Source organism: Ambystoma mexicanum, chromosome 9, assembly GCF_040938575.1.
Source record: "Ambystoma mexicanum isolate Mex_15411 chromosome 9, UKY_AmexF1_1, whole genome shotgun sequence".
Lineage (NCBI taxonomy): Eukaryota > Metazoa > Chordata > Amphibia > Caudata > Ambystomatidae > Ambystoma > Ambystoma mexicanum.
Window position 1 is genome coordinate 390,002,675 of NC_090931.1, and position 12,374 is coordinate 390,015,048.

Sequence of the window (12,374 nt, forward strand, 5' to 3'; positions counted from 1 at the left end):
CCTTCCCCTTCCGCATAGGGATAAAAGGTGGAGCACAACAGCACGGGAAGAGCAAGTAAGACAGCACGACCTAAGAGCTAAGTCAGCACGGCAGTTCAGGAGGAGGAGAAGGAGAAAGACGGCACAAACCGAGAGGGTGATAAGGAGAGTCGACCTTGCCCTTTCCAACCAGGGGCTTGAAACCTCTGCATAGGGCACTATAAGTCCACCAACAATAGCCAGCGTGTATTGCACCAGATGTCAACAGTACACAAGACCCTCCTCTGCTAATTGCCAAGCCGGGGGGAGCCGCTTGTCTCTGTGGTACCAACCTTGACTCTGAGGCGAAAGAAAGCCAAGCAGTTCATCACAGCCGGTGAGTCGAGGGGAGTGTCGATAAGAAGCCGAACTGTGTTGACTGAAAAGTAGCCAAAGGCTAAGTTGAACTTTGAAAAGCAAAAGGATACTATTAAGGGAGGAGGTGGGAAACCAGATAAGAGTCGCCCCACCATGTGGGTGCTCACGCAGGAAACCCTGGCCGATTGCCCAATGGTAAAGACTACTGTAACCAGAAGGTCTTGGGAAGAGGCAAAGAATGGTCAAAGTGGTCATATAAGGGTCTTGTAAAATCCTCTGTACTGAAGTCTTTGACCGACAAAGAATTGTGAAAGCTAAGGGAAGTGAATCCCGCATTTATTTATTTATTGTTTATTTGTATAGCGCCTATACACAGAGAATTGTTTCAAAGCGCTCAAGGAGGGGGTGGGGGGGGACAGTGGGAAAAAACGAACTGGTCGATTCATGGAATTAATGTGCGCCGAAAATTCCCGCGCAGAGGTGCCAAAACGTGCGAATCGCAGTAAAAGTGCAAAAATCGCAGTACAACTGCGCAAATCGCAGGGAAACCAGCGCACATCGATTCATGGAAGTCCGTGCGCGAGAAAATCATTGGATGTGCGCTGAAAAATGCGTGGCGCATGCCGGCGCACAGGTCATCCAACGGCGTGCGCCACGGCCACTGCGAAATCGCACATAGCGCGGCGCACATCACAAAAGTAGGCGGAACAAGGGGCATAACACTCGGAATGGGGAACAACGCGTGAAAATATGTGCGTCACGGGGGAAGTACAGGAGGCAAGTGCGCGGAACGCCCACACGCTCGCCTACAACCCGTATTCATGGAATCAAATAGGGCAAACCAGCGCACGGTGAAAGACGCGCACAGGGCCAAACAAGTACGCCACAAGAAGGCAGGCGGTAGCGTCCCTGCGCCTGAAATAGAATGGCCCATACAGTGGCCTTCTAGGACAAATGAGGTGCAAAAGGGTACCGACAAACACGGACACCCGCTGTGTGAAAAATAGCGTGTGCGTGTATTACGGGGTTCACGTGAAGTTCCACACGCGATTGGCCTGGGCACGTGTATTCCGGGGTGCGCATGAAGTTTCCCAGGCGAATTAGCAGGGTACGTGTATTACGGGGTTCGCGGGAAGTTCCACACGCGATTGCCCGGGGTCCGTGTATTTCGGGGTGCGCAGGAAGTTTCACACGCAAATTAGCAGGGTACGTGTATTTCGGTGTGTGGGGGAAGTTTCACACGCGAATTAGCAGGGTATATGTATTTCGGTGTGCACGTGAAGTTCCACACGCAATTTCAGCAGAGTACGTGTACTCCGGGTGCGCGGCAAATTCCACACACGAATCCAGCAGCCTACGTGTATTTCAGGGGTGCCGGGGAGTCCCACACGTGAATTGGCCGTGTGGGTCCTCCCAGCTGTTCCCTCTACACCCTCCACGGCCCCTGCAGGTGGCCCACACCACAGGGGACTACCCTGCACCCTGCACATGTCCCGCAGGCAGCCCATCCACCATGGCCATGCCCCCCAGCCAACCCACATGTCACCTTGCACTACTGCCCACCAACGCATGTCTCCCAGCATCCCCACCCCCCAGCACTGTGGGGCACCCTCCACCAGGCCCCCACTCATGTCCTCCTGCACCCCCACCCCCCTGCATCCAGGGGCACCCTCCACCAGGCCCCCACTCATGTCCCCCTGCACCCCCACACCCCTGCATCCAGGGGCACCCTCCACCAGGCCCCCACTCATGTCTCCCTGCATCCCCACCCCCCACCAGTCAGGGGCACCCTCCAGCCGGCCCCCATTCATGTCTCCCAGCGCCCCCACACCCCTGCATCCAGGGGCACCCTCCACCAGGCCCCCACTCATGTCTCCCAGCACCCCCACCCCCCAGCATCCAGAGGCACCCTCCACCAGGCCCCCACTCATGTCTCCCAGCACCCCCACCCCCCTGCATCCAGGGGCACCCTCCACCAGGCCCCCACTCATGTCCCCCTGCACCCCCACCCCCCTGCATCCAGGGGCACCCCCCACCAGGCCCCCACTCATGTCTCCCAGCCCCCCCACCCCCCCGCATCCAGGGGCACCCTCCACCAGGCCCCCACTCATGTCTCCCAGCACCCCCACCCCCCAGCATCCAGGGGCACCCTCCACCAGGCCCCCACTCATGTCTCCCAGCACCCCCACCCCCCTGCATCCAGGGGCACCCTCCACCAGGCCCCCACTCATGTCCCCCTGCACCCCCACCCCCCTGCATCCAGGGGCACCCTCCACCAGGCCCCCACTCATGTCTTCCTGCACCCCCACCCCCCAGCACTGTGGGGCACCCTCCACCAAGCCCCCACTCATGTCCCCCTGTGGTGTGGGCTGGCTGCAGGGGCCGTGGAGGGTGTAGAGGGAACACCTGGGAGGACCCACACGGCCAATTTACGTGTAGTGCTCCCCGCGCACCCCTGAAATACACGTGCCCTGATGGAAGCGCGTGTGATACTTCCCGCGCACCCCTGGAATACACGTACCCTGATGGAATCGCGTGTGATACTTCCCGCGCACCCCTGAAATACACGTACCCTGCTGATTTTGCATGTGATACTTCCCGCGCACCCCTGGAATACACGTACCCTGATGGAATCGCGTGTGATACTTCCCGCGCACCCCTGAAATACACGTACCCTGCTGATTTTGCATGTGATACTTCCCGCACACCCCTGGAATACACGTGCCCTGATGGAATTGCGTGTGTTACTTCACGCGCACCCCTGATGTACACGTACCCAGGACAATCGCGTGTGATACTTCCCGCGAACCACTGAAATACACGTTCCCCGCTTGGCGTTTGCTGTTTGGCAGCCCTGTGAACTGGTCCAGGGTTAGCGCAGCCCTTTGCGATGAATTGGGAATTTTGAAGGCTTTTCCTTGCGCGAGGGTGTTCTTGGGGGCGTAACTGGCGCTGCTGGAGGGTCGCTGCGCCACTCTGCGCCACGGCTGGTTTTGGAGGCTGGAATCCATGAATACGATGTGCGATGAAATGGATTTTATCGCACGCGGCTGGCGCAGTGTCTCGCACGGGGACACTGTGCGCCAGCCGCGTGCGCCACTTTTGTGCAAAATTCTATGAATTACCCTGTTAGTCATTCAGAACCCTTGACTTTCTGAATGATGCATGTCTACACAGAGCTGGTTAAGTGTGTGATAAGTGCAAATAGTACATATAACAGTGAAGATAACTCTTTCATGTCTAAAGACAGTCCTTAGTTTTTCCAAGTGCCATACACAAATAAAGTAAAGGAGGGGGTTAGGGCAGGGTAGAACAAACAATGCTAACGATGAGTGGGTCATGCAATTGTATAGCGGCAAGATATAAGTACAGTGGCGGGGGAGGGTGGATGAGAGGGGAAGGGAGAGAAGAGTAGGAAAGGTGGGATATGATCCCGGTAGTTAAGCATTTTTAAGATATAAGGGAAAGGGAAGTGGGGTGGAGGGAAAATGAGGATGGGGCGAGGGGGTTGGTAGCAGAAGGGGGGACAATACAACAATAAAACGAGGAGGATAGGAGAAAGGTGAGTGCAAGCAGACAGGGGGAAGGGGAGGCGAGAAGCAGAGGGAAGGTAGTAGAGGCTGCAGATGGCACAACTAATTTCGATTTGTTTGGGCTGGGCAAGGTGAAAACACATAAGGCAGCTGTGCACAACTAAATTCGACTTTGGCTGTGCAAGGTAAAAACACATGAGGCTGGTGGGTACATCCCAATGCGACCTTTGGCTGGACAGGCGAGAACACAAAGGGACTGGGTAGCTAATTTAGTGGGAGTCCAGATGAAATAGGGTGAGAGGTGAGACAGTGAATGCGTGATGGGAGAGGGAGTTGAAGTTGATTAAGTGAACTAACCTGCAGGGAAATGTTAGTTGATCCATTGGTTAACCAGACCGTATTGAGTTCTCCACAGCTTTGTGGCCGATGTAGAGCGGTGTAGGAGGGGACCCCCAGATCGGGCGAGACAACAGACAGGGAGCAGACAGAACTAATTATGAAAATTAGTACATGAACTGTGTTTCATGAAGGTTCGCGAGAGTGGACCCGGCAGGGGGAAGCCACTGAAAATTTGTTTAAAAGGACATTCGAAAGCAAGAAGCATTGCAAGACAAGGGGAAGGAAAGTGTCCCCCTGGTCATCTTGGGTCCGGGCCCGACTTCAGAGGGGTCTGCGTCCAGAACAGGGGGTACCTGGGGTGAAGCCATCACCCAAAGCGTCCGTAGAACGGAACTTTGTGTGTTTGTTGAGAGCATCGGGCCTCGAAGGCAAGAGACTTTTTCATTACAAAGAGACTTAACCATCAAAGAACTTGATAACTGATACGGAACGGTTAGCTCGTATTGGGAAGGCTCGAGCGAGTGCTGTGCTCCAAAGTCCCACCTTGTCCCTTGCTAAAAACGTGTGGAAGGGAGACCCCAAGTCAATTACATCCTGACTTATTATTTGTGGACACTTTTCTTCTTAATTTTGAATATCCTATCCCACACTTTTTCTGTAATTAGTTGTAAGGAATTGACAATAGGTTTTTTTTAGTATAGGCTTTTTACTTTGACAAGACCCAACAGGACTGCCTTATTTTTCATTTGATGATCGACGCTTGCTCCCATCTTAGATGTAGGTTTAGGTTAGGCATTTTTCCACCCTACATTTATAGTTCAATAAACACTCTTGAACTGTGATCACTTGTGTTGGTCTTTACTGTTACCACCATGAATTCCTCACACGAGCAATACTTTCAGTCAGATGAGCAACTTGATTGGAGCGCTTGAACTGTACCTTCATTCTAAGTGTAATCGATATTCTGGTATCCATTTCCTTCTAGGCAGCCAACATCTTTTGGAGACGAAAGTTGAATATTGATGGGCACCGTTTGGAAGTGGGCTATGGCACTCCTCACTGATATAATTTGCTTCTACCATTGAGGTCTGTATCTTTTGTACTTTATTTTGTCGCATTGGCTCCCGTTACAATGGAGTAGTAAGTTACACCCAAGAGTCTCAAGTATAATCACACGAAGGAAAAGGTGCAGGCTACTAAAAATCGCCAGAGGCATAAAGATTTATTTTTGTTTAACAACAGATCAGTGGACCTGCCTGTCTAACTAAGGATTTTGTTGAACAAGCGTATTGATCAAGCAATTGTAGATAGTAAGCTACTTATTTGATTCTTAATTAGTTTAGAGAGTTGTAGATGGCTGTTTTATGGGTATTTGTTATCATAATTAGGATAAGATGCACAAGCTTCTGCTGTGAAGCAGATCAAAGTTAAATAGATACTATATGAATGGAGTGAAGATACAGACTTGTAATAGTTACTATGTTGTCTGTAACACAGGAATAGTTTGGTGAGCAGAGGAGTAGATTTATGGTGCTCTACAGCTAAATGTGATCAGGTGTTGACTGTAAAGCAAAATGTTGCATTACATGAGAACATCTGTACCTGCAAGAAAAGGATACCTAGGAAAGTCTGTGGGATTGACCGATTGCTGCTATGTCCATTGTAAAAAATGTTATCCCCTCAAGAATAAAGATTTATCATTCAGTGCTGAAGCAGTGTGTACTAATGTTCATTTGGCAAGAGTAATGGCATGGTCAATTTAGCTTATTTGGACCCAATAGGGGATGAGTTGTCTACACATTAGAGTCTTCGCCTTGGGGAGCAACACCCACATTTGAGAACATCATTTGTTTTTCACACACTTTGAATGCTTTTTGTTAAGTTGGAATCCCAAATTCAGCCCTGGGGTGAGGATTTTGCGAGGCCATTCTATTATGTGAACAGGGAAGACACAGAGGTTAGCTAAACCCAATCAAGGTAAGGTAGTAGAGCGGCAAGGTTTAGTCTCAGGACGGGTGCGAGACTGGTCTAGGGCAACAATGAGGCCACACAGAGCAACACCAGTAATTCCAGTTACACAGCCAAGTATAAAAATACAATTATTTATTAGGCCTTTAGATTACACACTAAGCAAGTAAAACCTTTAATCAAATATTGTTACACAAAACCTTATAAAACAGGTATTTGTGTGCCCCTGCAAAATCCCATTACTCCTCCCAGAATCACAATTGCATCCATTCTTGGATTCCTTCGTAGTACCCAATTTTGATAATTTATGTTTAATTTGCTTAATTTCCTCTGACAAAGCCTTCAGCCATTCCTCCAATCCAATTTTGTAACTATAATGGCGTTCAGTTCAGCTACGATCTCTTCTTCAATTATTAAATTTAGTTTGCAGGGCTCTGAAATCAAATTGGTGCCTTTCTCATCGTACAAAGTCTGAGTCTGGGTCTGGGTACCTACTGATGGCAACTTAACGGAACCCAGCTTTAGTTGCCTACCAGGCGAGTCCAACTTCCCTTTCCCCTTAAGAATATCCCCTTCCTTTTTCCATAACCCCCTGCTTGCGATGTAATACTCCCCCTTCTCCCCTTTTTTATTTCCAGATATGCTTGCCGATGGGGGGGAATGACCAGTAGACTACCCCTGGCTCTTCCCTGGAGGCTTACCAATAATCTCAATTGACCGGGGAGCAGGCATAACTGGCCCTGTATCTTGATGATCGATTTCTATGATGTCAGCGCCTCGCGCTCCCATGGCAGTGACATTTTTAACAGGGAATGAATCATTTTCCCTTGTTGTCCTGACATTTGTGAAACTTCAAAGGGAGCCAACAAATCCTCCTTTGCTGCACACCTTCTGATCCTACCTGGAGATTTTGTTTTGGGCACAGGGTCGGGATCGCAAAAATCTATCAAATCCAGATCCTCAGCCCTGGCCACACAATTTGAGTTAATTACTTCATGAGCCCCTTTGGATCCCTGCAGTACCCACCCTTTTTGCTCTTCTTCTCCCTTCCCTTTACCATCCACACACTCCATGTCATCTATATCATGCAGCAAATACTTAATCTCAGAGATCAAATGGTAACCTCTTTAATTGGTTGTAATATTCTTGAGCTTTTATTTTTGGATGCCCACGAGGGGTAAGACCACTCTGCTTTGCTCTTAACCATTTCCACTAAGATGATGTGCAAATAAGCAGTTGTGCAATGAAACAGTTGTGCAATAGGGAAAAAATAATTAAAATTATTTAAAATGTTGTCGAAATATTCTAAAAACAGACTCACTAGCATTCAAATACAGAATGACCAAACGGATATAAACTCAGCCAAAAAATCCTACAACACTAAAGTGTAAAAGCGCTCCAACCGGGTGGCCCTCCTAAAGAACAAAAGTTCGCTATCCACTTGAGGTTACTCGGTTCCAAAGTCTCAAAGTCACGGTCCCAAAATCTCAAAGGCTCAAAATCACAGTCTCCAGGTCTCACGGTCACCAAGAGTCAACAGTGCAGTCAATCAGCCTCAACAGATCTCGGGAGCAAAGACAGGCTAAGGGGCTTGATGGGCACCTAGAGTAGGGCACCTAGAGTAGGACTCCCCACATTCACTCCCTGAGTCTTAAAGCACAATTTCGCTAACTCGCTCACAGTCAGTGCTTTAGACCGTGGCTTAGTTTCCTAATTATATCCCAGATTTTGTGCTGAGGTTATATTCCGGAAACGTGGGCGACTCAATAGTAACTCAGCGCGAGAATTAGCAGGAAGCTGCGACTCTTACCACATGCAAAGTTATTCGTGTTGCTGCCGTCAGGCACAACCGCATACTGGACTGCAGTGGTTACTTTTGGATGCCGCCACTTAGCTTCTTCTGCTACAGTTTCCACAGCAGTCACATTGGGCAGGGATGCAAAGTAAAGGACCTATACAACCTTATTGATATTTGCTTTATTATATTTATAAATGGGCTAATGTGCTACCACCCTCACACAAACACCAGCGGCATTAACACTGCGCCCTAGCTCCGCCACAGGCTTTCACCGCTCCGGGTTTAGGAAAGTTAATTTGAAGACAGGGGGTGTGGCCAATTAAATAAAAGCGAGGAAATCCTTGCAAAGAGGACACCAGCGGCATCAACATTGCGCTCTTGCTCTGACACAGGCTTTCCAACACAGTAACCACCCACTAGGCTGCAAAAGCCACAGCTTTCACCAGGAAAGGGATTTCCAAATACATAATTTCCTGCTGCCACCATCTTGTCTCTGGTGCATTGTACAAGTAACCAAAAAGCCATTTAATAAAAAGTTATAAGGATATACAATATCCTAACTGCACTTCACTCTAAGATGATGTGTGCAATTCTAACACTACAAACATTCACAAAAGAGACATAGATGCTCATTAGGAGTTTCCCAGTATCCCGCCAGTAATTTGGCCAGGAAACTACTGATCCGTCTCTGCCCATGGATATCCCAGTCTTACCAGAATATTAAGGGCGGCGGAGACGCTGGTAACTCCCCATTCCATGGAGTCCGATAGGACTCTATGGGTTGGGGTTGCCCGAATCACTGGCACCGTTACTACCAGGTGCCAGTTATTTAGGCATTTATCTGCCGGTAGGGGCCTGATCAGGTCAGGCCTGCCGGTAGAACAGTTGGCCGGTCCGTAAAGGTGCTGGTATACGTTGTTACCGGCACTTTATTTCCGGACCAGACAACTCATAATGAGGGACAGTACTTAGAGCATTAGGGACTAGTCAGTTTCCCCATAAGAATGAAAAAGTATGAAATGTCTAAGGCAAGAACAGTAAAAGGTCCAGTCATCTTTTCTTGTAGCTGTATATATAGGGCCCCTCAAGGGTTTCTGCTAACAGATTTATGAGAAGCTGGAGTATTTTAATTATTTCAAATAAATTGGGGGGCTTGGAAGTAGAATACCTTGTGAGTAATTCCGAGTGATTTGAGATGAATGCAGCGGCTCACTGGGAGGCAGTGGAGTTTCAACTTACTTCTCTGCTAACGAGTAGAGCTGCCATATTATGAATCTTCTGAAGCCGACAGATCAGGTTCATCTTCTTCGATACAGGGCATTACCATAAACAAGCATAGCTGAAGGTTGAGGTTGTGTCAGTTGATAGGAGAAGATTCTTCGAATAATTCTTCCCAGGACCCTCATCTTAAAGTAGTAGCTACTAGCCTCCAATTTGATCACAGGAGCAAGTGACCGCTCAGTCCGAAGTGCATTTTACAAAGGTGGGGACAAGACAGACTAAAATCAGGCTGAATTAAGTAATTTGATAACTTGTCGCTAGCCCCAATTACCATAATATTTAACTTCCCTGTAATGAGAATCATCCAAGGTGTGCTTATCCAGTCCCATAAGATTAACAAACTCTGATGACAATTGAAAGATGTCATCCAGTTTTTGATTCAGCTAAAGAAATAGCTGGCTTGTCCCAATAAACAAAAATATAAAGATGCAGTGAAATTGGACATTGTGGGAGAATTTAAAGCTACAGGAGTGGCTCGAAGTGACCCCTGTAACTTGTAGGTGTAATTCAAGAGTAAGCCACATAATTAAGGCCTGCAGCACTAAGTGGCCCCAATGAACATACTCGCACCAGTTCTTCTGCTCACTGTATTGCTCTGTTCCAATAAATCATGATTATTAGTACATGGAAGCCATCACTGACCTCTTCTAGCCCTTGCCCCTGCAGCTGCACCTTCCTCTCTGCTCCCAATGGCAGCCATGTAAAGTGAAGAGGGGATCCGTACGGAGGCCCCCCTTCCCTTTCCATTGCGGCCATCTTTGTAAAGGATTTTTCCTCATTCGACAGGACACGCATCGTCCCGCTGAACAAAGGAAAATCCTTTTTTTTTTGCACCCCGGGTTACCGCTTTGGCAACCCGGGGTGCCAATGTCCTTAAACCCCCGTTCCAAGGATTGGAACGGGGGTTACCGGCCAGGAGCCCTTGGTATCTGCTCTCGCTTCGCTCGGGCCGATAACTTGGGCTGCCGGGCCGTTAACCGCTGTTGCAGCGCTTGGAATGGGGGCTTAACGCCAAAGTATTTCAATAACTATTAGTAATCATGTACTGGCATTCCAGAGAAAGAAAAAAGCATTTCCCTGCATTCAAGAAACAGCAATGCAATTTTCCATCAACATTTTTCAACATGACATTCCAACTAATTCAACACAAAAAAAGTGAAAGCTAAAGTGTGGAACAATGCTTTCACTTTTGTAAAGAAAAATGTTTACTTTAGCACTGCAACTAAAGCAAAGCTAATGTTTACAATTAAAACGCTTACCTTGTCAACAAACCTAGTTATTTAAATATTACAAAATTAAACCTCATTTAATTTATCAACGTGTTTTGTGCACTTTACTAATCATTAACCTAACATGATGTACTTCACCACAACAACTCCACAACCTTTAATGCCACCAGCATTATGTGCCAATAGCCTTATAGACCTCCGCAGGAGTTCTTATCCCAATTGATAATGCCCATTTCCCAACGTATAGCTCTCCCCTTCGCTGTGGGCCATAACTTGGGAGTGGGTCATTATCCAGAGATAATAAGCCCTCGGTCAAATACAGTATTAGGAAAATACATATCTAGATTCCTTTCACTCAGAGCCATGACTGAACATGGATCCCATTTCTAGTACCAGCCATTCAGTGTTACTATTAGGACATACACCCAGAAGTCAATTTATTCAACATACATACCAATACTTTAATTCCGATTGAAAGACTCACCTGTCGCCAAAAAGCCTTCTCGATTGGAAGCCACCAGGGAGCAGACTACAAACAAAGAAAAACAAAATTTGACAAGTGTAAAGGTTCGATCTAATTTACTTTAAAATATTAAACACATTTGGTAATCATTTTATCAACCTTGGCTGGATAAAATAACAGTTTTTTTTATCCTTCCTACTCCTTCTTTGCAGTAATCCTAAATCACCATGAGATTATGGAATACCATGCTTACCCAGCCCATTTGACAAGGCGGAGGATACCCATTCATCCACATCTCTATCCAACCATTATGCCCTTCCCCAAACCAACCGTCCGTTTTCCTTTTGTTACTCAGTGATTTTACCCGCCGAATATTCTGTACTGAAAAATATGTACCATGAATATTTGGCTGTAAAATCACCGGATATCGATATACTGTATATGAGTCAGATCCAGATATTGAAATGATCAATGCCTGAATCAAACTTCGGGGTAACATTTTAAATGTTTGACCAAGAAGCGTCAGTCTTACCCTTAATGCACTTCAGCCAAGATTTAATAATGATCTGTAAAATAATGAATGTTGTGAAATTGTAATACCAAAAGTGCCCTTTTAAACAACCCCAACAATATTACCAAATATGTAGTAATGGTTTCGTGAAAACCATCCTAATGAATTTGCATTTTTGTGTTTAATAAAGTTCACAATAAAACTATCGGTTTTTCTTGTTGGCAAAGACATAAGGATGCATATTGTGAACCTGTTAAGCAATATCATTTAAATATCCCACCAAATTCCTTCCAAAGAAGCAACCTCCATTCCTGAATGGGAGGGTGTGGGCAGTTTCTCCACTTTATTCCCTGTTCTCTCACCAATCCTGCCCTCACACTCAACTCACTTTTCAGTTCTAATGGGGGGGGGGTTCCATCCCCCCATGCCCTTGTGCCCTCTTGCAGTACAACCTATGCCCATCCCAGCCACATGCATGCACTCCATAACTCCTCCTCGTCAATCCCCCCCAATCACCTTCCTTCCTCTGTGTGGTGAACACTGGTCATAGAAAGAGGACCACATTTTCAACAGTCCAGTGTTCGCTGTGTAGGGGACTTGATGGCCTGTCTAGCCGGCAAACGGGGGTTCAGCAGATATGGATTCTGCGAGACAGATTCACAATTAATAGCGCAAATGCGCGCAGAGAATGCGCTTATGTCATTTGCTCTATTTTTAGAAATGCACAGGTCACCCTATTCACAAAGGTGACCTGCACATTTCAGGAGGGGCTGGACAGTGGCCCAAAGATGTGCTGTCCAGCCCCTTAGCACACATCAGTGTCAGGAGTACACTCCCAACACTAATGGATGACAGGCTCCCAGCAAAGCATTTTACCGAGACAGTGCATTAAGGTGCTCGTCTCGGTGAAATGACA

General features: G+C 47.4%; 1 protein-coding gene across 1 annotated transcript in view; it reads right to left on the reverse strand.

Annotated features, from left to right (window-relative positions):
- SUMF2 (sulfatase modifying factor 2) overlaps positions 1-12,374 on the reverse strand; it is a 236,291-nt gene that overhangs the window by 143,874 nt on the left and 80,043 nt on the right. The window contains exon 4 of the mRNA XM_069614876.1: positions 10,969-11,013. Within this exon, the coding sequence (XP_069470977.1) occupies positions 10,969-11,013 (45 nt within the window). The remainder of the gene's footprint in view (positions 1-10,968; positions 11,014-12,374) is intronic.